The 26,742-nt window shown below is 41.0% G+C and overlaps 1 protein-coding gene across 5 annotated transcripts in view; it reads right to left on the bottom strand.

Annotated features, from left to right (window-relative positions):
- The window catches only part of PCNX2 (pecanex 2), a 295,243-nt gene that overhangs the window by 251,569 nt on the left and 16,932 nt on the right, over positions 1–26,742 (bottom strand). For 4 of the 5 annotated variants that reach the window (XM_082645600.1, XM_082645603.1, XM_082645599.1 and 1 more), the window contains exons 2-5: positions 13,150–13,355; positions 11,891–12,011; positions 11,184–11,220; positions 3,991–5,268 (exon numbers count right to left, since the gene is read on the bottom strand). In XM_082645600.1, coding sequence (XP_082501726.1) covers positions 3,991–5,268; positions 11,184–11,220; positions 11,891–12,011; positions 13,150–13,355 — 1,642 coding nt within the window. The remainder of the gene's footprint in view (positions 1–3,990; positions 5,269–11,183; positions 11,221–11,890; positions 12,012–13,149; positions 13,356–26,742) is intronic. The other variant, XM_082645601.1, reaches the window with a different exon arrangement.

The following is a 26,742-nucleotide window of genomic DNA, read 5'->3' as shown; positions in this document are numbered from 1 at the left end:
CATATGATCCAGCAATCCCACTCCTGGGTATATATCTGAAGAAAACGAAAACACTAATTTGAAAAGGTATTCACAGCATCAGTGTCTACAATAGCCAAGATATGTAAGCAACCTAAGTGTCCATCAACAGGTGAATGGATAAAGAAGATGTGGTATAGGGCTCCCCTGGTGGCACAGTGGTTGAGAGTCCGTCTGCCAATGCAGGGGACACGGGTTCATGCCCCGGTCCAGGAAGAGCCCACATGCTGCGGAGCGGCTGGGCCCGTGAGCCATGGCCGCTGGGCCTGCGCGTCCGGAGCCTGTGCTCCGCAGAGGGAGAGGCCACAGCAGTGAGAGGCCTGCGTACCGCAAATAAAAAAAAAAAAAAAAAAGAAAATGTGGTATAGCTACTTACAATGGAATACTACTCAGCCATAAAAAGGAATGAAATTTTGGGCTTCCCTGGTGGCGCAGTAGTTGAGAGTCCGCCTGCCGATGCAGGGGACACGGGTTCGTGCCCCGGTCCGGGAGGATCCCACATGCCGCAGAGCGGCTGGGCCCATGAGCCATAGCTGCTGAGCCTGCGCTTCCGGAGCCTGTGCTCCACAACGGGAGAGGCCACAACAGTGAAAGGCCCTCGTACCGCAAAAAAAAAAAAAAAAAAGGAATGAAATTTTGCCATTTGCAACAAAATGGATGGACTTGTAGTTATTATGCTTAGTGAAATAAGTTAGACAGAGAAAGACAAATACTGTATATTATCACATATATGTGGAATCTAAAAAATAAAACTAGTGAATATAACAAAACAGAAACAGACTCACAGATATAGAGAATAAACTAGTGGTTACCAGTGGGGAGAGGGAAGGGGGAGGGGCAAGACAGGGGTAGGGGGTTAAGAGGTACAAACTACTATGTTTAAAATAAATAAACTACAAGGATATATTGTAAAGCACAGGGAATATAGCCAATATTTTATAATAACTTTAAATGAAGTACAATCTTTAAAAATTGTAAATCACTGTTAGATACCGGAAATAAATATAATATTGTAAATCAACTATATTTCAATAAAAAAAAATAGGAGGCAGGAGAGTAATTCCCAGGATGATAAGAAGAGCAAATGTTTGGTAATTTTTAAAAATTAAATTTAAAAAAACCTCTGCCCCTTCCTGGAATAGGTATATGATCCACTGCAACTCCTCCCTCCCTCTTGTACCTACAAGTTCCCGACAACCAAGCTTGTTCCCTTCCATAGAAAACCTCATAGCACCCACATCTCTTTGCACTAGGTTTCCAACTCAACGCCGTTCTGATTGCACATGGCTGGCTGAAAAGTTTAAGAGCAGAAACTTAAGTAGACAGACCAAATAAACCTCACATATAGCCTGAGGGGAAACTCAGAATAGAAGGCTGAAATGGATCAAGTAGCAAAACTTTTCACATATTTTCTTACTTGAATCATCACAGTAAATCTGTAACGTATTATTATTCCTGCTTTACTGAAGCTACTGTGACTCAGATGGATATGGTGAGTTGTCCAAGCTCACCCCACTGGACTGCAAAACCAAAATTTGGCCCTGGGCTGTCAAGTTCCAAACCCAGAGCTCTGTCCTCCCCACACACAGCTTCCGGGAAGAAACACATCATCCAGATCAGCATCACCTAATACAGTAGCCAGTAGCCACATGTGGCTACTTAAATGAAGTAAAATTCAATAAAATTATAAATTCCATTTCTCAGCTGCACCATCCCCATTTCAAGTATTTAATAGCTCCATGTGGCCAGTGCCTGCTGTCCTGGACGGCAGATACGGGATAATTCCATCACTGCAGAAAGTTCTATTAGACAGTGCTGGTCAAGATGCATGAATCTTTATATTAATTAGATGGTGAGCATCCAAATCTTGTATCAGAAAGTATCTAGTATCTCAAAGTAACCAATGCTTTCTTGTACTGCATGTGTCTGTTATAAAGGTTAGCTGAATCTTTCCAGTTCTTGTTACTCCATATGCAAAATCTTGGATACACAGACATAGTAACAGGGAGAATGCATTCACTTTACATAATTTAAATATTCAGACTTAATGAATTTTTAGGCAAGAGTGGACTGACCCACAAGCAGGGCAAGCCTTTTGGCAGAGCACCAGAAAGAAAAAAGAAAAAAGAGCAAATCGCTGCGAGTTGCCTGCATAGAGCCAAAGGGTCCCCCTGACTGGCCCAAAGAGCAGAGAACAGGCAGCAGCAAAGGGACAATCATAGCACGAAGATATGCTACTGCCGTGTGAACCACAACTTCCTGCAAGCAATCCTACCACATAGATACGCTCTCAGAGATCTAGGCAGAAATGATGTACTCAAAAATCAAAGAAGTATGGACATTTAAAGTTAAAAGACTTTGGGACTTCCCTGGTGGCGTAGTGGTTAAGAATCCGCCTGCCAATGCAGGGGACACGGGTTCGAGACCTAGTCCAGGAAGATCCCACATGCCGTGGAACAACTAAGACTGCGCACCACAACTAGTGAGCCCACGTGCCACAACTACTGAAGCCCGCACGCCTAGAGCCTATGCTCCGCAACAAGAGAAGCCACCGCAGTGAGAAGCCTGTGCACGGCAATGAAGAGTAGTCCCCGCTTGCTGCAACTAGAGAAAGTCTGCATGTAGCAATGAAGACCCAACGCAGCCAAAAATAAAATTAATTAATTAATTAATTGAAAATAAATAAATAAAGTTAAAAGACTTTGTAAAAACTCTAGTCCATGGGACTTCCCTGGCGGTCCAGTGGTTAGGACTCAGTGCTTTCACTGTCTTGGCCCCAGGTTCCCCTGGTTGGGGAACTAAGATTCCACAAGCCATGTGGAGTAGCCACAAAAAAAAAAAAAAAAAAAAAAAAAAACCCTCTAGTCCAGTAACATCCTTTGCCAGGGAGGAAACTGAGCCCAGAGATATTAAGAGAATGAATCTGCTATTCATACAGGAAATATAGTTTATTATTTATGAGTGTTGACTTTGTAGCCAGACTGCCTGGAATCAAAGCTGAGTTGTAGACTTACTAGACTAACTTGGGAAAGGTAGTGAAAACCAGCTGCAAAAAAGGAATGATAACAGGACCCATAATGCAAGGTTACATGAAGAGTAAATTAGTGAAAGTGACACTAACTGTATAATATATTGCTCAAACTGGGAACCCTTCTGAGACTGAAAGGCAGCGTTATTAATAATTATGTTGGCAAAACACATGTTAATGAGGGCCTTTTTGGACAAACCACCACGGATGGTCACCCGTGTTAATATCTGTAAAGTGCTTAGGATGGTGCCAGCGTAAATTAAGAGCTGTGTGTTTGTTATAATTATGTTTACAACTTGGGATAATTAGAGAATTCAGCACAGAGGATTATATAATGGAATTCAACAGAAAAGTGGATTCCTTTCACAGAAATTTGCTTTACAATCAGCTTTCCCAGAATGCATCTATTCTATTTTTTTCATACCTTTACTTTTTTAATTTATTTTTTAAAAAGTCTTATTGAATTAGTTACAATATTGCTTCTGTTTTATGTTTTGGTTTTTTTGGCCACGAGTCACATGGGATTTTAGCTCCCCAACCAGGGATCGAACGTGCACCCCCTGCATTGGGAGGCGAAGTCTCAACCACTGGACCGCCAGGACAGTTCTGCATCTATTCTATTAAGGAAGAGCTATCTTCAGGGGTCTTGTCACCATGGTAAAATATAACTGCTCATTTCCTTAGAAATAAACATTCTTGCGTAGGGAAGCCAAATCTTCATTACTATGCCTTAAATTTCCTGGTGGAATAAGCCAGGTTTAATCCATGCTCATCACACAGCTTAGTTTTGATACACTCAGCAAATATCAGTGATGACACCAAGCACCCAACAATTACACAACAGTTGTCCCCGCTGTTTGCAAAATCAAATCACAGAAGGCCAATGACAAAGAGAGGTAATGCCTTCTTTGTATCATCAGGACAGAACTGAGGTGGAGCCGTACCTCCAGGAAGCCCGCTCTCTTTGCTCTGCTCTGCCAGCTCATTCTTTTGGTCCGATACCACCACCTTGGAAGTATTAATTGATTCTAACAGGGAGACAAATTCCAGGAAGTTGGATTCGTTTGGTATTTGTCCTTCCTTGGCCTCCAGGTCAGATTTGGAAGTTGGCATTGTTTGCTCTTTATCGTTAATAACTTCTGCGGAACTTTTGCTCAAGAAGACGTCTGTCCCGCTGTCTACACTGAGGACTTGGGAGCGTCTCTTTTCCTGGCTGGTTCTACAAGATGATGGGTCAAGGTTAGCCTGGACTTCCATGCCCCCCTCAGGCTCGGAGACCACATCAGGCACGGGTGACGGGGTTGTACGGGGGTCTCCTGGGGAAGGACTGTGGTCCTGTGTGGCATCGCCCCCGTCCCCAGATTCATAGCCAGAACATGGATTGGAAGACGCCTCCACCATCAATCTCTCCGGCGTCCTGTCACTTCCATTGCCTTCGGGACACACCATGCCTCCTCCTCCGCCCTCAGACAGCTCAAGGGTGATGATGGGAATTCTCATCTGTTTCTCAGGACCAGCGGCCCCTGGGGGAACTGGCTCAGCATCACACGTGAAGCCGGTTCCCTCAGTACCAACCACCTTCAGGTGGAGAGAACTTTCCAAGTCTGTCATGGAGTTGGGGGTACTACTCATGGTGATGACAATCTTAATGGGCTCGTGCAGACTCAGCGGGTCTCCAGGTTGAGAAGTATCTATAAGAGTGACAGCAACCTCATTATCTGAGTCATCCACATCCTGGTTCAAGGGCAGGTCCACCTGCTGGGAAACCTGCTCCCACCCAGGTTTGGAGACGACGGTGTTACACTGAGGGCAGCTACTGCTCAGGCTGTCCTGAGGCGACTTGCTTTGCAACTGTTCCCGGATGGAGGCATAATTCCCAGGTTCCGGAATCAGGACGGAATTCTCACTCCCCCAAGGCTGGAAAGAAACGTCTGTCTCCAGTAAGTCGAATTGAGACAAAGACAGGTAGGGCACCTTCTTCACGGCTTCTTTGTCCACCAAGCCGCCCTCGGATCTGTGGCAGAAGGGGGGCTGCCCCTGGCCCCCTTTTCCCTTCCCTTTATCACTGATGCAAGTTTCTGCCATGACTGGTTTCACTGGTATTGCTGACGTGGTCATGGTTTCTGGCACGTGCCCTTTAGAAGCAGGTAAGCTTTCCGTTTTCATCCCAGGTGCTGTAGATGACACTGGTGCCACGGGTTGGTCATCTGACACAATGACACCTGAAATCAACAACAACAGCAACTTGATTTGCATCCAGAATGGATGAATAATGTCATGGAGCAAGACCGAATAATAACAAACTAAAAATAACACCAGCAACAAATGTGATTAGATGCTTAGTCTAAAAATATCACCTCCGCTGTGAAATTGTTCTTGAAATCTCTATATTTAAAAAATAATTCAGGCTTGTAGCTTTCCCTCTTTTGTGGGCTTGGGAGGCGGACTAGTATGATTTAAACAACATATTTGCAGTCAGAAAGGTCCTGGCTCTGCTATTTACTAGCTACGTTACATTGGGCAAGTTACTTAATCCTTCTAAACCAAGGCAGGGAGGGTCCAAAATATTGAAATATAAGGCTTGACAAGCAAAGGCAGCTTGGATTTTATGCTAAGAATAATGTGAACTCAGCAGAAGTTTTTCAAGCAGAGAAAGGAAGGGGTTCATTCAGGCCTCCAAAAGTTCTTTTCTAAGTATTCTGAAGACAATCAAAAGACAATATAATGGGAGGAGGAACCAAGATGGCGGAGTAGAAGGACGTGCTCTCACTCCCTCTTACGAGAACACCAGAATCACAACTAGCTGCTGGACAATCATCTACAGGAAGACACTGGAACTCACCAAAAAAGATACCCCACATCCAAAGACAAAGGAGAAGCCACAATGAGATGGTAGGAGGGGCACAATCACAGTAAAATCAAATCCCATAACTGGTGGGTGGGTGACTCACAGACTGGCAAACACTTATACCAAAGAAGTCCACCCACTGGAGTGAAGGTTCTGAGCCCCACGTGAGGCTTCCCAACCTGGGGGTCCGGCAACGGGAGTAGGAATTCCTAGAGAATCAGACTTCGAAGCCTAGTGGGAATTGATTGCAGGACTGGGGGAAACAGAGACCCCATTCTTGGAGGGCACACACAAAGCAGTGGGCTCATCGGGACCCAGGGGAAGGAGCAGTGACCCCGGGGGAGACTGAACCCGACCCACCAGCTAGTGTTGGAAGGTCTCCTGAAGAGGCGGGGGGTGGCTCTGTTTCACCGTGGGGACAAGGACAGTGGCAGCAGAACTTCTGGGAGGTACTCCTTGGCGAGAGCCCTCCCAGAATCTGTCATTAGCCCCACCAAAGAGCCCACAGTAGGCTCCAGTGTTGGGTTGTCTCAGGCAAAACAACCAACAGGGAGGGAACCCACCCCACCCATCAACAGTCAAGTGCATTAAAGTTTTACTGAGCTCTGCCCACCACAGCAACAGTCAGCTCTACCCACCACCAGAGCCTCTCATCAAGCCTCTTAGATAGCCTCATCCACCAGAGTGCAGACAGCAGAAGCAAAAAAACTACAATCCTGCAGCCTGTGGAACAAAAACCACATTCACAGAAAGACAGACAAGATGAAAAGGCAGAGGACTATATACCAGATGAAGGAACAAGATAAAACTCCAGAAAAACAACTAAATGAAGTGGAGATAGGCAGCCTTCCAAAAAAAGAATTCAGAATAATAATAGTGAAGATGATCCAGGACCTTGGAATAAGAATGGAGGCAAAGATGGAGAAGATGCAAGAAATGTTTAACAAAGACCTAGAAGAATTAAAGAACAAACAAACAGAGATGAACAATACAATAACTGAAATGAAAACTACACTAGAAGGAATCAATAGCAGAATAACTGAGGCAGAAGAACGAAGAAGTGACTTGGAAGACAGAATGGTGGAATTCACTGCTGTGGAACAGAATAAAGAAAAAAGAATGAAAAGAAATGAACACAGCCTAAGAAACCTCTGGGACAACATTAAACGCAACAACATTCGCATTATAGGGGTCCCAGAAGGAGAAGAGAGAGAGAAATGACCCGAGAAAATATTTGAAGAGATTATAGTCAAAAACTTCCCTAACATGGGAAAGGAAATAGCCACCCAAGTCCAGGAAGCGCAGAGAGTCCCATACAGGATAAACCCAAGGAGAAACACGCCGAGACACATAGTAATCAAATTGGCAAAAATTAAAGACAAAGAAAAATTATTGAAAGCAAGGGAAAAACAACAAATATCATACAAGGGAACTCCCATAAGGTTAACAGCTAATTTCTCAGCAGAAACTCTACAAGCCAGAAGGGAGTGGCATGATATACTTAAAGTGATGAAAGGGAAGAACCTACAACCAAGATTACTCTACCCAGCAAGGATCTCAATTAGATCCGAAGGAGGAATCAAAAGCTTTACAGACAAGCAAAAGCTAAGAGAATTCAGCACCACCAAACCAGCTCTACAACAAATGCTAAAGGAACTTCTCTAAGTGGTAAACACGAGAGAAGAACAGGACCTACAAAAACAAACCCAAACAATTAAGAAAATGGTCATAGGAACATACATATCGATAATTACCTTAAATGTGAATGGATTAAATGCTCCAACCAAAAGACACATGCTTGCTGAATGGATATAAAAACAAGACCCATATATATGCTGTCTACAAGAGACCCACTTCAGACCTAGGGACACATACAGACTGAAAGTGAGGGGATGGAAAAAGATATTCCATGGAAATGGATATCAAAAGAAGGCTGGAGGAGCTATACTCATATCAGATAAAATAGACTTTAAAATAAAGAATGTTACAAGAGACAAGGAAGGACACTACATAATGATCTAGCAAACAGAATCCAACAACACATTAACAGGATCATACACCACAATCAAGTGGGATTTATCCCAGGGATGCAAGGATTCTTCAGTATATGCAAATCAATCAATGTGATACACCATATTAACAAATTGAAGAATAAAAACCATATATGATCATCTCAATAGATGCAGAGAAAGCTTTTGACAAAATTCAACACCCATTTATGATAAAAACTCTCCAGAAAGTGGGCATAGAGGGAAGCTACCTCAACATAATAAAGGCCATATATGACAAACCCACAGCAAACATCATTCTCAATGGTGAAAAACTGAAAGCATTTCCTCTAAGATCAGAAACGAGACAAGGATGTCCACTCTCACCACTATTATTCAACATAGTTTTGGAAGTCCTAACCATGGCAATCAGAGAAGAAAAAGAAATAAAAGGAATACAAATTGGAAAAGAAGAAGTAAAACTGTCACTGTTTGCAGATGACGTGATACTATACATAGAGAATCCTAAAAATGCCACCAGAAAACCACTAGAACTAATCAATGAATTTGGTAAAGTAGCAGGATACAAAATTAATGCACAGAAATCTCTTGCATTCCTATACACTAATGATGAAAAATCTGAAAGAGAAATTTTGGAAACACTCCCATTTACCATTGCAACAAAAAGAATAAAATACTTAGGAATAAACCTACCTAGGGAGACAAAAGACCTGTATGCAGAAAACTATAAGACACTGATGAAAGAAATTAAAGATGATACCAACAGACGGACTGATATACCATGTTCTTGGACTGGAAGAATCAATATTGTGAAAATGACTATAATACCCAAAGCAATCTACAGATTCAATGCAATCCCTATCAAATTACCTACAGCATTTTTTTACGGAACTAGAACAAATCATCTTAAATTTGTATGGAGACACAAAAGACCCCGAATAGCCAAAGCAGTCTTGAGGGAAAAAAACAGAGCTGGAGGAATCAGACTCCCTGACTTCTGACTATACTACAAAGCTACAGTAATCAAGACAATATGGTACTGGCACAAAAACAGAAACATAGATCAATGGAACAGGATAGAAAGCCCAGAGATAAACCCACGCACCTACGGTCAACTAATCTATGACAAAGGAGACAAAGATATACAATGGAGAAAAAACAGTCTCTTCAATAAGTGGTGCTGGGAAAACTGGACAGCTACATGTAAAAGAATGAAATTAGAATACTCCCTAACACCATACACAAAAATAAACTCAAAATGGATTCGAGACCTAAATGTAAGACTGGACACTATAAAACTCTTAGAGGAAAACATAGGAAGAACACTCTTTGACATAAATCACAGGAAGATCTTTTTTGATCCACCTCCTAGAAAAATGGAAATAAAAACAAAACTAAACAAATGGGACCTAATGAAATTTCAAAGCTTTTGCACAGCAAAGGAAACGATAAACAAGATGAAAAGACAACCCTCAGAATGGGAGAAAATATTTGCAAACGAATCAATGGACAAAGGATTAATCTCCAAAATATATAAACAGCTCATGCAGCTCAGTATTAAAGAAACAAACAACCCAATCCAAAAATGGGCAGAAGACCTAAATAGACATTTCTCCAAAGAAGACATACAGATGGCCAAGAAGCACATGAAAAGATGCTCAACATCACTAATTATTAGAGAAATGCAAATCAAAACTATAATGAGGTCTCACCTCACACCACTTAGAATGGGCATCACCAGAAAATCTACAAACAACAAATGCCGGAGAGGGTGTGGAGGAAAGGGAACCTCTTGCACTGTTGGTGGGAATGTAAACTGATACAGCCACCATGGAGAACAGTATGGAGGTTCCTTAAAAAACTAAAAATACAATTACCATATGACCCAGCAATCCCACTACTGGGCATATACACAGAGAAAACCATAATTCAAAAAGACACATGCACCCCAATGTTCGTTGCAGCACTATTTACAATAGCCAGGTCATGGAAGCAGCCTAAATGCTCATTGACAGACGAATGGATAAAGAAGTTGTGGTACATATATACAATGGAATATTACTCAGCCATAAAAAGGAACGAAATTGAGTCATTTATTGAGATGTGGACGGATCTAGAGACTGTCATACAGAGTGAAGCAAGTCAGAAAGAGAAAAACAAATATCGTATATTAACGCATGTATTTGGAACCTAGAAAAATGGTACAGATGAGCCACCTTGCAGGGCAGAAGTTGAGACACAGATGTAGAGAACAGACGTATGGACACCAAGGGGGGAAAACCACAGTGGGGTGGGGATGGTGGTGTGCTGAATTGGGCGATTGGGATTGACATGTATACACTGATGTGTATAAAATTGATGACTGATAAGAACCTGCAGTACAAACAAACAAAAAAAGCCAACTAATACTAAACTTTCTTTGGGTTATTTGTATGGAAATATGTTAATATAAATGTTTCAGACATTACATGAAATTTCTAAAAATCTTATATGTTCTGGTATAATGTTATAAGTCATAATTCTAGTTATTACTTTAAAATGTATATCTCAGGGGCTTCCCTGGTGGCGCAGTGGTTGGGAGTCCGCCTGCCGATGCAGGGGACACGGGTTCGTGCCCTGGTCTGGGAGGATCCCACGTGCCGCGGAGCGGCTTGGGCCTGAGAGCCATGGCCGCTGAGCCTGCGCGTCCGGAGCCTGTGCTCCGCAACGGGAGAGGCCACAACAGTGAGAGGCCCGCGTACCGCAAAAATAAAATAAAATAAAATAAAATGTATATCTCAGAAATAACTTAAAAAAAGACAATAAAATGAAATCTTAGTAAAAAAGTAAAACAAATATTTGTGGTGGGAGGGTTAAAAGAAAATCTCAGGCACAAAATTTGTAACTTGACAGAAATGCATATACACAGAATGCAATATCATTTCCTCTGTCATTTTTCAGTGTAAGTGCTATAATAAAAAGTATACTGTGTCGATGATGAATTTATCCTATTTTATATCTGCTATTATGAGCTGTATGAAAGGAGTCACAGACTGGAGAAAGGACGATGAAATATAATCAATACAATATCACAGTCTGAACGTAGACATGATATACAAATTCTGATAAGAAATAATGAAAATGAAAAGCTAAAGAAATGAAGGTAAAATATAACTGCAATCTTGGGTACAGTTCTAATTCTGAATGAATTCACTGGCATTCTGCACTATAAAAATTATTTTTCGCTTCACTGAATATAAGGCTGTGATAAAATATTAAACGATGAGAATAAGCACTCTACCTTTGAGATCTTCCACTGTTTCCTGTGCGGGCAGCTCCTAAATAAATTAAAGAACAAAAATCAATCAATATGACTCAGCTCCCTGCCCACTTCCAGGCAGTCGGCAGACACTGAGCAGCAGCCACTGTTCCTCTCAATGACACGTGGGAAAGACACAGCAGAGTGTCCACTGAGAAAACGGGTAGCAAAGATGGACACAAAAATATCTACAGTGTAGACATCCAACCAAGCCCACGGTGCTGTGAGAAAAGGGAGTTTGGTAATTAAGAAAGTAAGGAGAAAAAATAATGCGCTACTTCATACTATAGTGAATAGAGCCCAAGAAAGTGAATCTAGAATAAAGGTGATTTAAGTATGATTTCATGTGGAGTGGTGGAGTGGATTCCAGGGGAAGGCGTTGCAAATACGATGATTGAGATGAATGACAGACAGGACCAGGGAGAGGGCAGTGAAGGTATGCTTATGGGTTCTTCTGGCCATGGTGCAGTCTCGGCTGGGCAGGCAGACTGCAGAGAAGGCCGGTGGGTGTGCTTGGAACAGGTGACTGGGTGTTTATCACATGGTCCATGTGCTCCCCTCAGGTCACTACCACCCAAAGGCCAGTATTTACAACCAGTGCACTTAAGTTGCAGTCACCACCATTGCACACTTCCAGGATCAACACTCCAGCAGCATGAGGAGAGTGAAACAGAAAACAGACCACTAACCAGGAGCCCGGATGAGTGATGAGAGTTTATGCTCTGTCCTCTGGAGCTGCTGTGGAGGGGAGGCGTGGAGAGGGTTCGACTGGCCTCTTCCTTTTTGCCGTTGTTAATCCGCCCATTATTGCTAAGCCATCATGAGAAACACAGGGGCAGTGATATTATCAAATAAAACTATGGCTCTTTTGACATTAGTCCTCAAACAATTTTTTTTCCTTGATTCCACTTTGTCCAATTCATGGTATACACAATGGAATATTACTCAGCCATAAAAAAGAATGAAATAATGCCATTTACAGCAACATGGATGGACCTAGAGATGATCATACTAAGTGAAGTCAGAAAGAGAAAGACAAATACCATGTGGTATCACTTATATGTGGAATCTATGATATGACACAAATGAACTTATATACAAAACAGAAACAGACTCACAGACTTAGAAAACAAACTTATGGTTACCAAAGGGGAAAAGGAGGGGGAGGGATAAATTAGGAATTTGGGGGTCATGTATACACACTACTATATATAAAAGAGATAGACAACAGGGACCTACTGGATAGTACAGGGAATTATACTCAATATTTTGTAATAACCTATATGGGAAAAGAATCTGAAAAAGAATGTATATATATATATATATATACACACACACACACACACACACACACATAATTGAATCACTTTGTTGTACACCTGAAACTAACACAACATTGTAAGTCAACTATATTTCAATAAAAAATATATATATGTATAAAAAAGGGGAAGAATTCACGGTATACAAATTTTATTTTTAAAAGCTAATAAACATTACTTTAAAATAAGACATGCTCTCTTAAGGAACTATCAGAAATAAGACCAAGAATAGTGATGAATGCTCACTTGAGAATTACTCTTAATATTTTAGTTCTATGCAATGTACTACTTTTATATTAACAAACACAAATGTTCTTTCTGAAAATACTCTGGCGTGCACTAAGCATTGAGATGATGAGATAAAAACATTGAAGTGAAATATTTTGCTACACTAAGCCTAATGCAAATGAATTTCAGAGCATGGTATAAGGTCATATAATAGTCAGTTAAACCATCTGGATTATCAACATTTTTATGCCTAAGTGTATGCTTAAATATAAGAAAAATGTACATATTTGTGTCTGCCTCTCCTGGCATATTTTCACAAACAACTCATACATGAGAAAAATTATTTTAATCAAAATTAAAACCTTTAAATTATGAACTAATACATTAATGAAAAATGTTACCCTGTATTTTTATGATTGGTTATGTGGTCACTGATGGCCTCTTTGTCTTTATTTGGCTTTTCTTTCTTTCTGGAGGGCCTTTGCTGAATCACTTCTCCTTTATCAAACATGAGGTGTAGGCGATAACTGACCAATTTGATTATTGTGAAGAATATCGTCACTGAGCTGCAGTAAAAAAATACAGTGATGGCATTTGGAGGAAAAGCCTAGAGAAGAGAAAAGAAAGGAAAAAATGTATTTGCTTGTAGGATTACCTCTGGTCTTAAATCTGAAAGTATTTTTAAACTATTTATTGAGCATAAATTGGGCGAGATTTCAAATTTTATTAGTTTTATAACTCTTCCTGTTCGTAATACCTGAAGAGAAAGAGCTACTACTTTTTTTTTTTTTTTTTTTTTAAGTCTCTCTTATTTTTCAGGTGCTGGTACTAGCTGCAATGACCAATGTGATTTGCAGACAGGAACCCCATAGAACAAAAGATACATTATAGTGAGAGTCTCCATTTTCTACCAGCTGTTTTCTACAGGCTAGTCTGGTCTTCCCGTGAATATGGTCTTCAAGGCCAGAGGAGGGCCTTTGAGATGCTGTTTTCTTCAACAAAACACAAACAGCCTTGCAGAGAACAAAGGGAAGGAGAAAGGTTAGTGTAACGCCCCCTTCCTTTCCTCCCTGATTTCCCATTGGGTTAATATCATCAAGCCATGGACTTCTCTAGTGGCATGATGTAGGCAAGGGCCATAAGAGGGTGTACTGCCTCTCAAAGGCAGAGGGACACATCCAAAAGTGGCAAAGGATCTTTGCATGGAGATCATGGTGAAGGTCAGCTCAATTCTGTCCAATCCCCTCAAGAAACAAAACGAATCACTGGAACCCATGTAATTGTCCCACTCTGTAGGATACCCCACATCTCTTCCTATTTCTCTCACAGACCATGGACCATGGCAGGTTCTCTGGTCCTTCCTAAATAAAATTCTTATCTTCTGGGATAGAAACGAATTCCTGAGGGTCCCAAGATGATACTAAGGACAACCTCAATAAACAGCGAGACCCTTTTAGCAATGCATCTCCCAGAAGGATCTCATAAATCCAGTGATGATTCAAGTCAGTGCTGCAACCTGGAACACAGCTAGGCTCAGAGGCCACATGGCCCAGCCCCCTTCTGCTCCCATGCAGCCCCTGCACAACCTGCCCTGGTCCTATCTAACAATTTACCATCTGGGTGAGACTGTTGCTAAAACAGAATAGCCAAGCCAAAGGAACAACCAAGAAAGAGGAAACGATCACCAACAGTAAAAGCCGAAGTGAAGAATTTTCACCATCACTGACTTGTTTTCATTTCATGCGGATAAAAGTCCACAAATAAATATGAATTCATAAATAAGTGAATGACAGAATGATTAAATAAGATAAATATTAGATGGATAGATAATATATAAAGTCAGTTCCCCTCCCTGGAAGCAGATAAGTTCCACATTTACACATGTACCTCCTCGTGAGAAGTTGTGAAGAACCTCAAGGAATATATAGCCAAGTTGAAGAGAGACAGAGAGGAGAGGCCATTAATAGCCCCCATCACTTTTCCTTAACATGTCTGTATATTTCAGGTCTAAAAAAGTGTAGGCTAATAAAAAAGAATGAAATAATGCCATTTACAGCAAAATGGATGGACCTAGAGATGATCATACTAAGTGAAGTAACTCAGAAAGAGAAAGACAAATATCATATGATATCACTTATCTGTGGAATCTAAAAAAAAATGATACAAATGAACTTATTTACAAAACAGACTCACAGACATAGAGAACAGATTTGTGGCTGCCGAGGTGGGAGGGGGCTGGGGGAGGGAAGGATTGGGAGTTTGGGGTTAGCAGATGCAAACTATTATGTATAGGATGGATAAACAACAAGGTCCTACTGTAGAGCACAGGGAACTATATTCAATATCTTGTGATAAACCATACTGGAAAAGAATATGAAAAAGAATGTATATATGTATATATATATATATAACTGAATCACTTTACTGTACACCAGAAATTAACACAACATTGTAAATCAACCGTGTTTCAATAAAATATAAGTAAATTAAAAAAATAATATCAATAAATGTAGGCTAAAGCTAGAGAGTAAGTTTGAAGAAACTGATAAAGAAGCAATAAAATCCAGCAAATGCTAAAACCAACATGATGCTAAGTGAAGTAAGTCAGAGAAAGACAAGACAAATACTGTATGGTCTCACTTACATGAAACTTATTTAAATATAAGTGAAATACAAATTTATATTAGTTTAAAACAAAAAGAAAAACACCAAACTTATAGAAAAAGAGATCAGATTTGTAGTTACCAGAGATGGGGGGTGGGAGGAGGGAAATTGAAGGAAGGTGGTGAAAAGGTCTAAACTTACAAGAGTAATAAGTACTAAGGATGCAATGTATATGATGACTATAATTAACATTGCTGTATGATATATAGGAAAGTTGTTAAGAGGGTAGATCCTAATTCATCACAAGAATTTTTTTCTTCTCTTTGTACTGTATCTATATGAGATGATGGATGTTAACTAAGCCTATGCTTAGCTGTGATAATTATTTCACAATATATGTAAATCAAACCATCAGGATGTCTACCTTAAACTTATGCAGTGTTGTGTGTCAATTATTTCTCAGTAAAAGTGGGGAGAAAAAGAAGGCAGATAAAAAGGTTTTTTATAAAAAATAAACCCCAGCAAATGTCTATGAGAATAGATTAGCAAACTGTCATATACAAATTATTTTTTAAAGGAGAATTAATTTATATTATTTTATTTTGTTTTATTTATTTTCTTATTTTTTGGCTGTGCTAGTGGGATCTTATTTCCCCGACTAGGGATGGAACCCATGCCCCTTGCACCATAAGCACAGAGTCCTAACCACTGGACCACCAAGGAATTCCCTGTCATATACAAATTATATTCAAAAGTTGTTTGAATTATAATGTAGCTTGGGTCTCATAGTATTCCAATTAGTAGGGGTAGCAGAGAAAGTGCTCACTAAATACCCCACAGGCTCTCCTACATTTCCCAGCCTCCCTTGCAGTCAGGCTGGGCCCATGTGCCTACTTTTGGCCAACGGACCATAAGCAGAAGTGGCCAGTGTCACTACTAAGCCTAAACAATTATGAGCTGGTGCCTCCTCCATGCCACTCTCCTCCTCTTTAGTTGATAATCTCAGAGGCCATGTTTTCCAGATCCATCTACAAGACAATAGAGCTTCCTTCAGCCTGGGCTCCTGGGGGACTCTATGGGACAAGGCCCTTACAGACCCAAGATGGACATGTAATAGAAGCGAGAAATAAACCTTTGATTCACTGAACCACTGAGATTTGGGGCGTGGCAGCTAGCATGGTTTCACCTAAATTAATATTGGGGGTTCCATTTTATGGGGAAGCTTCCATTCAAGATTAGAGATAAAAAACCCTAAGGCATTGGGAAAAGAAGGCTAGGGAAGAAGGAGGAGAGAGAAAAGATTATATATGGATACTGGGGAAATTCATTTGGAAAAAAACTGACTTGCCACAATAAGAAGAGATATTACTTTTCAGTTTATTCTCATAAATATGGGCTACAGCATAAGCTTAGTAATGTTGGAATTAAGAGAAGGCAAGAAGTTTGAAGTTAACATGAACATCAGTAACTAGTTTGCAACCCAGGTGAGAACAGGTCTTGTCTCATCCTCGATGAAGGACCACTTAGCACTTTGTCACACCACTGAAAAGCCCCTACACTGCACCAGACCGTAGTGAGAGACAGACATTTTACTGAAAATTTCCTTGGCGAGAGGAAAGGTTTCACAGCACACGATTCATGGCACATTATTCCTCCCCAAATTCTCTGCTCTCATGATTCCTTTAAAAACCTCTCCCTTCAGTAGACCCTCCAAATGGAAGCTAGCATCCTCTAAATGTCCCCTTTTTTATGCCATATAATTAGAGCTCTGCTCATATTTCCCCAATTCTACATTCCCAGGAACATCACTGAAAATTACTATCAAGGCCATTTTTCTGCTGACCTCATTATGCTCAGTCAACAAAAGATCTCCAGCTTCTAGAATTTTCTCTCCTATAAGTATGCATGCAAGGAAAGGAAGAGGGTTTAGGAGAAATCTGTCATGAATGAGCAGTTTTAAATTTGTATTTAATTTCGATCCCAGATTTTTCCCCCTGATATAAGGTATATTCAGATCTTGAATAGAGGTTTACTTGTTCTAAGGTAAATCACAATTTTTTCTTGTTTCCATGAACTTATCATTTTAACACATCCTTATTGACTATAGGAGGCAACCTTTTTCAGAATTATATTCTTGGCCAAAGATGAGCTATATGTTGTTTTCTGACCCATTATTAAGATAACTAGTAGTATAATCATTCATTTGACCAAACTTTCGGACAAAATTTCATGAAAAATAACCTGTTACCAACTAGGCATTACAAATATGGTCATTTATATTTCTCGAAAAACTGGATTTCTCGGGATTTGGCATCTCCTAGAAGCACCTGCCTGTGTGGACACCTGCACAGTTCACAGTTCTCCCCATGCAACCCATGCAACTCTGTTTCTTGAGCTCCTATGAAAGCTCTGGCTCTCTCTGTCATCATTCTTTCTTTCACAAAACTCTTTTAGTGTGGCAAAATACATATACCATAAAATTTACCACCTTAACCATTTCAAAGTGTACAGTTCAGTGGCATTAAGTCCATTCATATTGGTATGCAATCATCACCAACATACATCCACAGAATTTTTACACCTTCCCAAACTGAAACTTCCTGCTCACTAAACACTAACTCTGCATTCCCTCCAACCCTCTGCTCTGGGCAACCACCATTCCACTCTCTGTCTCTATGAATTTGACTTTTCTAGGGACCTCATGTAAGTGGAAGCATATAGTATCTATCCCTCTGTAACTGGTTTATTTCACTTAACTTGATGTCTTCAAGGTCCATCCATGTTGTAGCATGTGTCAGAATTTCCTTCCTTTATAAGGCTGAATAACATTCCATTATATGTACATACCCCATTTTGTACAGACATTCATCTGTTGATGGACATTTGGGTTTTCCCCCCCTTTGGCTATTGTGAATAATGCTGCCATGAACACGGATGTGTAAATATCTCTTCGAGACCCTGCTTTCAATCGTTTGAGGTATATACCCAAAGGTGAAATTGCTGGATTATGTGGCAATTCTATGTTTAATTTTTTGAGGAACAGTCATAGCCACATTTCTCTAGTGGCTGCACTGTTTTATGCCACTCTGGTTTTGAACTGCAGGCTGACGGGCCTTTCCATCTCTTGAGTAGCCTGGAGAGACCAATCATCTGGCTGAGTGAGGACTACCTATAAATAAGGCTGGTGTCCCGTGAGAATAAACCACTTTTGAGGATTTCAGTATGCAGACCTAAGGACACTTTGCGATGGGGGTTCAATCTTTATTCATGTGTATTTCATAAAGGTACTTCACCTGACTGAGTAGGTGAACCTCTGTAACTCTGGGGTTCACAATTAGCAAGTCCATTTGCATATATCAGCTTCATTTGCTATAAAGGTGATATTTGAACTCCATCTGCTTGACTCTGTGTCTCCCTGAAGTGACTCAGAAAAGGGAGGTGCTATTCATTGGGCCACCAAGTCTATGCATAATGTTTATGCACTTGACTGGAAGGGGAGCCACTCAAGCCTCCACTGAGAAGCTCTGTGATCTTGACCTACGCATAATTCATTTATGTGGCACATAATAAGCCTAACAAATTTGGCTTCCCAGCCCAGAGCAGAAATTAGAAGGGGGGAATGAGGAATGAATAGAAGTAAGCACAAAAATGTAACAAGACGTAAGAAGTGACAGCTTAAATGGTGTTGGAAAAGTAAAAGTACAAAAAATTAACTATAAGAAAGCAACTCACCCATGAGACACACACACACGCACACACACACACACACACACACCCCTCAGCTATCTCTAAGGCTATCCCTACAAAAACATAATAAGATAGTAAGTCAACTATACTTCAGTAAAAAATAAAATTCAAGAGTTGTTATGGGGAAGTTTAATCAGAAAATGTAAAAATATTTCTCTTTGAAAACCAGTGAAATCTTTCTTTTCAACATTTATTCTAAAATGCATATAGCTGTACTGCACATTAGAATATTGATTTTAAAAAAAACATAATAAGACACCTAGAAGTACAAAGAAAATGTTCCATGAAAACACGCTGCCCAGAAGAATTTAGAACTATTACATCAATGTGGTTAAAGGAAAATGGGTTTTCCTGCTAAAGCTTAAGCTTCAAGTAAATTGGAAAATGTTTTTGCATCTGCCAAACATAAGACTCACGCTGGATTTGGACATCTACACACCCTTCTAGCAGTACTGACATGCTGCTGCTGTATGCAGAGTATTCCCTCTGGCCCTGGGGAACTGCCTAACATGGGCTTTCGTGCCATCTGGGCCAGACACAGGCTTTGCAACTTCCTGGTTCACATTTCTGGAAGCCTGATCAGATCTGTGACTATTAGAAGATCCTAAGTTATTCCAAAAACACAGGGTGCAGATGGAGCAATTTGAGTTGTCTTAGCTGCTTCAGAGATGAGAGAGATCCCGTTTTGTTCACCCATTTTGTCAAATTAAGAGACGTGAGTTTTATCCACCCAGTCACCCATGCTCCATTCATTCACACAACAGCTAAGTGTTGAATATTTTATCTGTGTCAAGGCATTAGTCCCAACAACTTCATTCAAGTAGGACCCTTGATTCCTATCTAAGTAAACTGTAATTCCTTGGGGGCTTGGGAACAGGTCTGTATACCAGAAAACAGGCCATAAGATAGAGAATTACAGTCATTTCTCTGCATTTATATATTTGAAGGGATTTATAGGTTTTCAGATCCTGGATTAACAGTCCATTAAATATTTTATGAATTTCCTTTATTAAAAGAATTAAGCAGGGACTTCCCTGGTGGTCCAGTGGTTAAGAGTCTGCCTTCCGGGCCTCCCTGGTGGCGCAGTGGTTGAGAGTCCGCCTGCCGATGCAGGGGATACGGGTTCGTGCCCCGGTCTGGGAGGATCCCATATGCCGCGGAGCGGCTGGGCCCGTGAGCCACGGCCGCTGGGCCTGCGCATCCGGAGCCTGTGCTCCGCAACGGGAGAGGCCACAACAGTGAGAGGCCCACATACCGCAAAAGGAAAAAAAAAAAAAAAAAGAGTCTGCCTTCCAATTCAGGGGACGTGGGTTCAATCCCTAGGCAGGGAACTAAGATCCCACATGCCGCAGGACAACTAAGCCCACATGCCGCAACTAGAGAGAAGCCTGCCTGCCACAACGAAGATCCCGCGTGCCGCAACTAAGACCCGACGTAGCCAAATAAATAAATATTTTGCTAAAAACTAAGCAAATTTAATATTTTCTCAGAAAATCTAGATCTTCCAGCTATATGTTGAGAACTGGAATAAGCTTAGCAGAAGTTTGGGTCCTGAGAATACAGGTCAAGAGCCCCCAGAGCCAGACATGTGAGAATACATGCTAACATGTATGAAACTGCCAGACAGAATATGAGAGGCAGCCCTCAATGCAGTGCCCCCTTAGAAGTAGGCCAGCCTTGCAAATACATCACGTTTAAAAATGATGAGGTGGGTGGAATCTAGAAATATGACTCATCCCCAAAACACAGCTCTACCTGCACTTGCAAAGTAAGATGGACAAAAAGGAGAATACAATGCTTTCTCTCAGGCCTGCTATTTGGCTTCCTCTGACTCCGCTGTCTGTTTCTTATTACATCTGTTCTCATTTCTTTGAGCTCCTGGACCTCTTGTTTTGTGTGTAACTTTCATGAGGGAAATACTGGATAGAAAAGTGGCAGGCAAATGTTTGGATTATCAAGGTAGTGCTACAGGGAACAATAAGATGGAAAAATAGCCAAAGGTTGGAGAGGTAGATTTAAGGCAGGGTCATTAAAATGAGAATCTTCGTGGGCCTTAAATGCTTTGAAAACAACTTCAGAGGCTGGCACCTACAATTGTCTAATTCCTTTTTCTCTCCTCTCCTCTCTTCTTTTCTCTTCTCTTCTCATAAAGAATATTCAGTGCATAGCTTAGTCAATGAATGCTTAGCATAGTCAAGAAATCTAGATTCATGTTGTCCTTTTGATTTCAGATGGCCCTGGTAAGAGTTAACATTTTAGTAACGTCTTTAATGTACACTGAGATGAATAGGATGAATCAGTCAGTAAGCTCATTAAAGGCAAAGTGATGTCAACCTCAACACAATGGTAAGCTCAGCCATAAATTTGTACTGATACTGGGCTTGACTAACATTGAATATAATGTCATGTGTTTCCTAATAGAAGAAAATGTTATTTAGAATTTAAAATGAGGCTCCCCTAATGTGAATGTTTACATAATATAAACTATACCTGATCATTGCTATAGTTGATATATAAATCTAAACTTACATATTCATTTTTCATAAGGAATTTTAGAAATACTTCTGTCTTGGCAAAGCCATCAACTTACTCCTGGGAGGTCGAATTCATTATCAGCAAGTCCCCTGACTCCTTGTGCTTTTAGATGCCTTCAAAACCTAAATAATAGGGGCTTCCCTGGTGGCACAGTGGTTAAGAATCCACCTGCCAATGCAGGCGACACAGGTTCGAGCGCTGGTCCGGGAAGATCCCACATGCCGCAGAGCAACTAAGCCCATGTGCCACAACTACTGAGCTTGTGCTCTACAGCCCACAAGCCACAGCTACTGAGCCCACGTGCCACAACTACTAAGGCCAGCGCGCCTAGAGCCCGTGCTCTGCAGCAAGAAAAGCCACCGCAATGAGAAGCCCGCGCACCACAACGAAGAGTAGACCCCGCTTGCCACAACTAGAGAAAGCCCTCACACAGCAATGAAGACCCAATGCAGCCAAAAATAAATAAATAAAATAAATTTATATTTTAAAAAAGCCCTAAATAATAGGGAATTTCCTGGCCGTCCAGTGGTTAGGACTCCACGCTTTCACTGCCAAGGGTGCCGGTTCGATCCCTGGTCAGGGAACTTAGATCCCACAAGCCGTGTGGCAAGGCCAAAAAAAAAGAGGTATGAAAAATCCCCAAATGATATAAAAAATGTTTAGTGTCACAAAATTTAAAATGAGTTTTAATTAATATTTAAATTTAATGAATTATGTTACATGTTTTAATTTTTAAGCAATAGTCTTCAAAATCTTCAAAATTTTTGAGCAAAAGATTAAAATCAGTCAGTAATAGTGCTTTTTTTTTTTTTGCGGTATGTGGGCCTCTCACTGCTGTGGCCTCTCCTGTTGCGGACCACAGGCTCCGGACGCGCAGGCTCAGCGGCCATGGCTCACGGGCCCAGCCACTCCACGGCACGTGGGATCCTCCTGGACCGGGACACGAACCCGTGTCCCCAGCATCGGCAGATGGACTCTCAACCACTGTGCTACCAGGGCAGCCCAGTAATAGTGCTTTTTAAAAGGAATAGGGAGGCAAAAATGAGTTGAACTACTAACCTTTTTCTTTACACATTCTGCTTCCCAAACCAGCAGAAACTGCAGAGGCCCTGCTAAAAGAAACATCTGAGACCAGCAGGATCAACGGCAGGATTGTTGGAGTAAGTAAGTAATCTTACAAGGTGACGACTTGGAAAGGCTACCTACGGTAAGCTGCTATTTTTTTATTTTAAAGTTATTATTTATGGAAAACTATATGGCACTTCCTCAAAAAATTAAACATAGAATAACTATATGATCCAAAAGAATTGAGAGCAGGGTCCTCAAGAGTACACCCATTTTCACAGCAGTATTATTCACAATAGTCAAGAGGTGGAAGCAACCTGTCTATCAATGGATGAATGGATAAACAAAATGTGATAGACATATATATATATGTATAATAAAATATTATTCAATCTTAAAAGGGAAGGGAATTTCGACACATGCTACAACACAGATATATCTTAAGAACATAATGTTAAGTGAAATAAGCCAGTCACAGAAAGACAAATACTGTGTAATTACACTTACACGAAGTTTCTAGAGTAGTCAAATTCATAGAAAGGAAAATGGTGACTACCAGGAACACAGGGTAGGGGGAAATGGGGAGCTGTTGTCTTAACGAATACAGAGTTTCAGTTTTGCAAGATGAAGACATACTTAACTCTATTTGAACTATACACTCAAAAATGATTAAGACGGTAAATTTTTTTTTTTTTACAGTACGCGGGCCTCTCACTGTTGTGGCCTCTCCCGTTGCGGAGCACAGGCTCCGGACGCGCAGGCTCAGCGGCCAGGGCTCACGGGCCCAGCCGCTCCGTGGCATGTGGGATCTTCCCGGACCAGGGCACGAACCCGTGTCCCCTGCATCGGCAGGCGGACTCTCAACCACTGCGCCACCAGGGAAGCCCTCTCCAGCACTTCTCATATTAGTTCTAAACCTTTTCTGCTAAAGCCCTGCTGAGCCCCCAGACTCTCGATCGCTGATTAACCAGAGTGTGGTCTGCTGTGCCCCTTTTTCAAGGGCAAAACCCCAAACCAACGTGGCCTCAGGAGTAAACTACCTATAGATGTCGAGATGAGATTAAGATGGTGTACAAGCCATACAGAGTGACAGGCAACGGAAGGGCTCTCTCAAGTAGACACTCCCACTGAGCGTGAGGCCAGCCAGTGAGAGGTGGAGGACTCACGGGGGGCAGGAGCTGTTGTGAAGGGCTTCGTGGGGAAGCTGGACAGCGACTGTGGTGCAGGAAAATGGACAATGGCAGACATGGAGCAGGAATCTGGGGGAGGGCATGTACCTACCCTCAGCACAGATGCGACAGGCAGAGCCACCAGACCAGCTTAACTCAAGGGAAAGAGAAGATGATGAAATGCAGAGACACACTTGAAGAGAAGGCCCACGCTGAAGGAGAAAGGGGCAAGAAGCCAAGGAAAGAACACAAAGAACAATGAATGGTTAGAGGAAGTCCTTCAGTCAGAAGGAAAATGAAACCAGATGGAAAAATGGTTCCTCACATGGAGTGAAAAATACCAGAAATGGCACCTACTTAAATGTATAAGATTTTTAAATTGTTTAAATCTCTTTAAAAGATAATTGACTTTAATAGGTATAGAATTTCAGTCTTGCAAGATGAAAAAGTGCTATGGACATGGATGGTAGTGATGGTTGCACAGTATTATGAATGTATTTAATAACACTGAACTGTACTCTTAAAAATGGTTACATAGTTAATTTTATGTGTATTTTACCACAATAAAAAAAATTTAAGATAAAAAAAAGAAGCAATGAATGACAAGGACATGAGGAGAAAAGCCAAGATACACCTTTCTTTGCAACATCACAGGTTATGTTTACCATTCTTCATTGATCAGTTGGTGGGTAAATGGTTTAGTGAATACTGTGTGGTAAGCTCTGATTCCCAAATCAGCTGTGATTTGTGCTACTCATAGAAGGTTCTCTCACTTTTATGAACTCTCCTTAATGGTAATTATAACCCTTTTTTTTTCGTTTTTGAGCTTTTTTTAATTGAAGTATAGTTGATTTACAATATTGTGTTATTTATAGGTGTACAGCAAAATTATATACGTATATTTAATTTTTCAGATTCTTTTCCATTATAGGTTATTACAAGATATTGAATAGTTCCCTGTGCTCTACAGTAGGTCCTTGTTGTTTATCTATTTTTTTTATTATAAATTAGTTTCTTTTTTTTTTAATTGGGGTATAGTTGTTTTACAATGTTGTGTTAGTTTCTACTGTACAGTGAAGTGGAGTTTCCTGTGTGTTTATCTATTTTATATATAGTAGCGTTTATATGTTAATCCCATACTCCTAATTTATCCCTCCCCAGCCTTTCCCCTTTTGTAACCGAAAGTTTGTTTTCTATGTCTGTGAGTCTTTTTCTGCTTTGTAAATAAGTTAATGTGTACTATTTTTTAGATAAACTTCTTGAATGCAAGGGCTGAGTCTACTCTTGTACATCCCACAGTCCCTGATCCACAGTCAGCATCATGACCTTTCCCGGCTTCAGCAATTTTGCTGAGCCCTGACCTCCGTCACACACGTTTTCAAGGCTCCCAAACAATGGCAAGGACAAACTGTGCTTTCCTCAGGAGCTGACAAAGCCAAGTGCAGGGAGAAGTACTGTGAAGTCGCTGACTCACAGTGAGGAGTCGGGGCTCCCACACTGGCTGCTTGGTAAGTGCTCCTGAGATGACAAATTTGGGGCTTGTGAGAGAGAGAGCATCCTGCAGCAGTGATGTCACGTCAGGAGACCAGCACCAAGAGACGCACCGGATGAGGGAAACGCGGACCATGGGCCCCAATCTCATGAGTCAGAGCAAGGAAAGGGCTTAAGGAATTGGGCCTGCTGGTGGGAATAGGGGGTGTACTTCTGCGCAAAGGGAGTGGAGATTGCTAAGAAGGGAAGATTTTCTGATAACCAAGGGATATGAGTAGGATATGTCTCTATCTTGGTGTCAACGCTCCTTCTCCAGTTCCTCACAGTTGGAGACACTGAGGCCCTCCCTTCCACCCCATCCTGGGGCTAACCATAGACTGGTTGCAGGCCTGGGGGCAAGTCTTGCTGCTGACATACCAGCTACTCCAGGTGGGAGAGCTGAGCCCTTTCGCATCCAGTACAGCTTCCACGTGACAGCATTAATGTCTTGTCTTCCTATAGGACACACTCCACTGCTAAATGCACAGCATTATGCTATAACTTCATGGGTGCTCAAACTGACCCATCTTGGGCCAGCATCTACAAGTTTACCCCCCAAAGCCTTTCAACATGGTCCTTGTATTCTGCAACAGCTTCTCTGACCTTAGGCTCCTCTTGTACATTTTCTGGCCCAGACCTGGAATGGGCCACTTCTCCAAAGAGCCCTACTTCCTTTTAGAAGGAAATGGTGTTTAGAGACCAAAATCTGGGACTTCCCTGGTGATCCAGCAGCTGACTGTGTGCTCCCAATGCAGGGGGCCCACGTTCGATCCCTGATCAGGGAACTAGATCCCGCATGCCACAACTAAAAAAGACCCCAGCTGCAGCAACTAAAAAAAAAAAAAAAAAAAAAGATCCCACACATGGCAACGAAGATCCCACCTGCCACAACTAAGACCCAGCACAGCCAGATAAATAAATAAATTTTTTTTAAATAGAGACCAGAATCTGAGTGTGTGAGATTTGCACATCCTTATTGAGTTATCATTGCTTCCAGGTGGTTAAACAGACACAGCTAAAAAAAAATGCATTTTTTTTTAGAAAAAATAAATCATGATTTCAGATGGGTATTTCCAATTCAAATGGAAGATTACAAGGTTCTAAATAACTTCTGTGACTTGATTTGTACCTGTTTTCTCTTATTGCTGAAATCTTGATTCCTGAAAATATTAACATAATTTCTTATTGTCTTTATCTATCTATATATAATAATTTCAAAAAAATAATATAAAATCTTATTGATGACAATAAGGTAACCAACCAAACACAATTTAAGATTTTTTTGTGGTGTTTTTCATCTTTAGGTTATATCCCAGTAGGCCTAGAAACTCTGTGTTTAAAGTC

This window comes from Mesoplodon mirus (genome assembly GCF_964341445.2).
Source record: "Mesoplodon mirus genome assembly, chromosome: 2".
NCBI lineage: Eukaryota > Metazoa > Chordata > Mammalia > Artiodactyla > Ziphiidae > Mesoplodon > Mesoplodon mirus.
The sequence above is the reverse complement of the archived record's forward strand: the minus strand, read 5'-3'. Positions and strand labels throughout refer to the sequence as shown.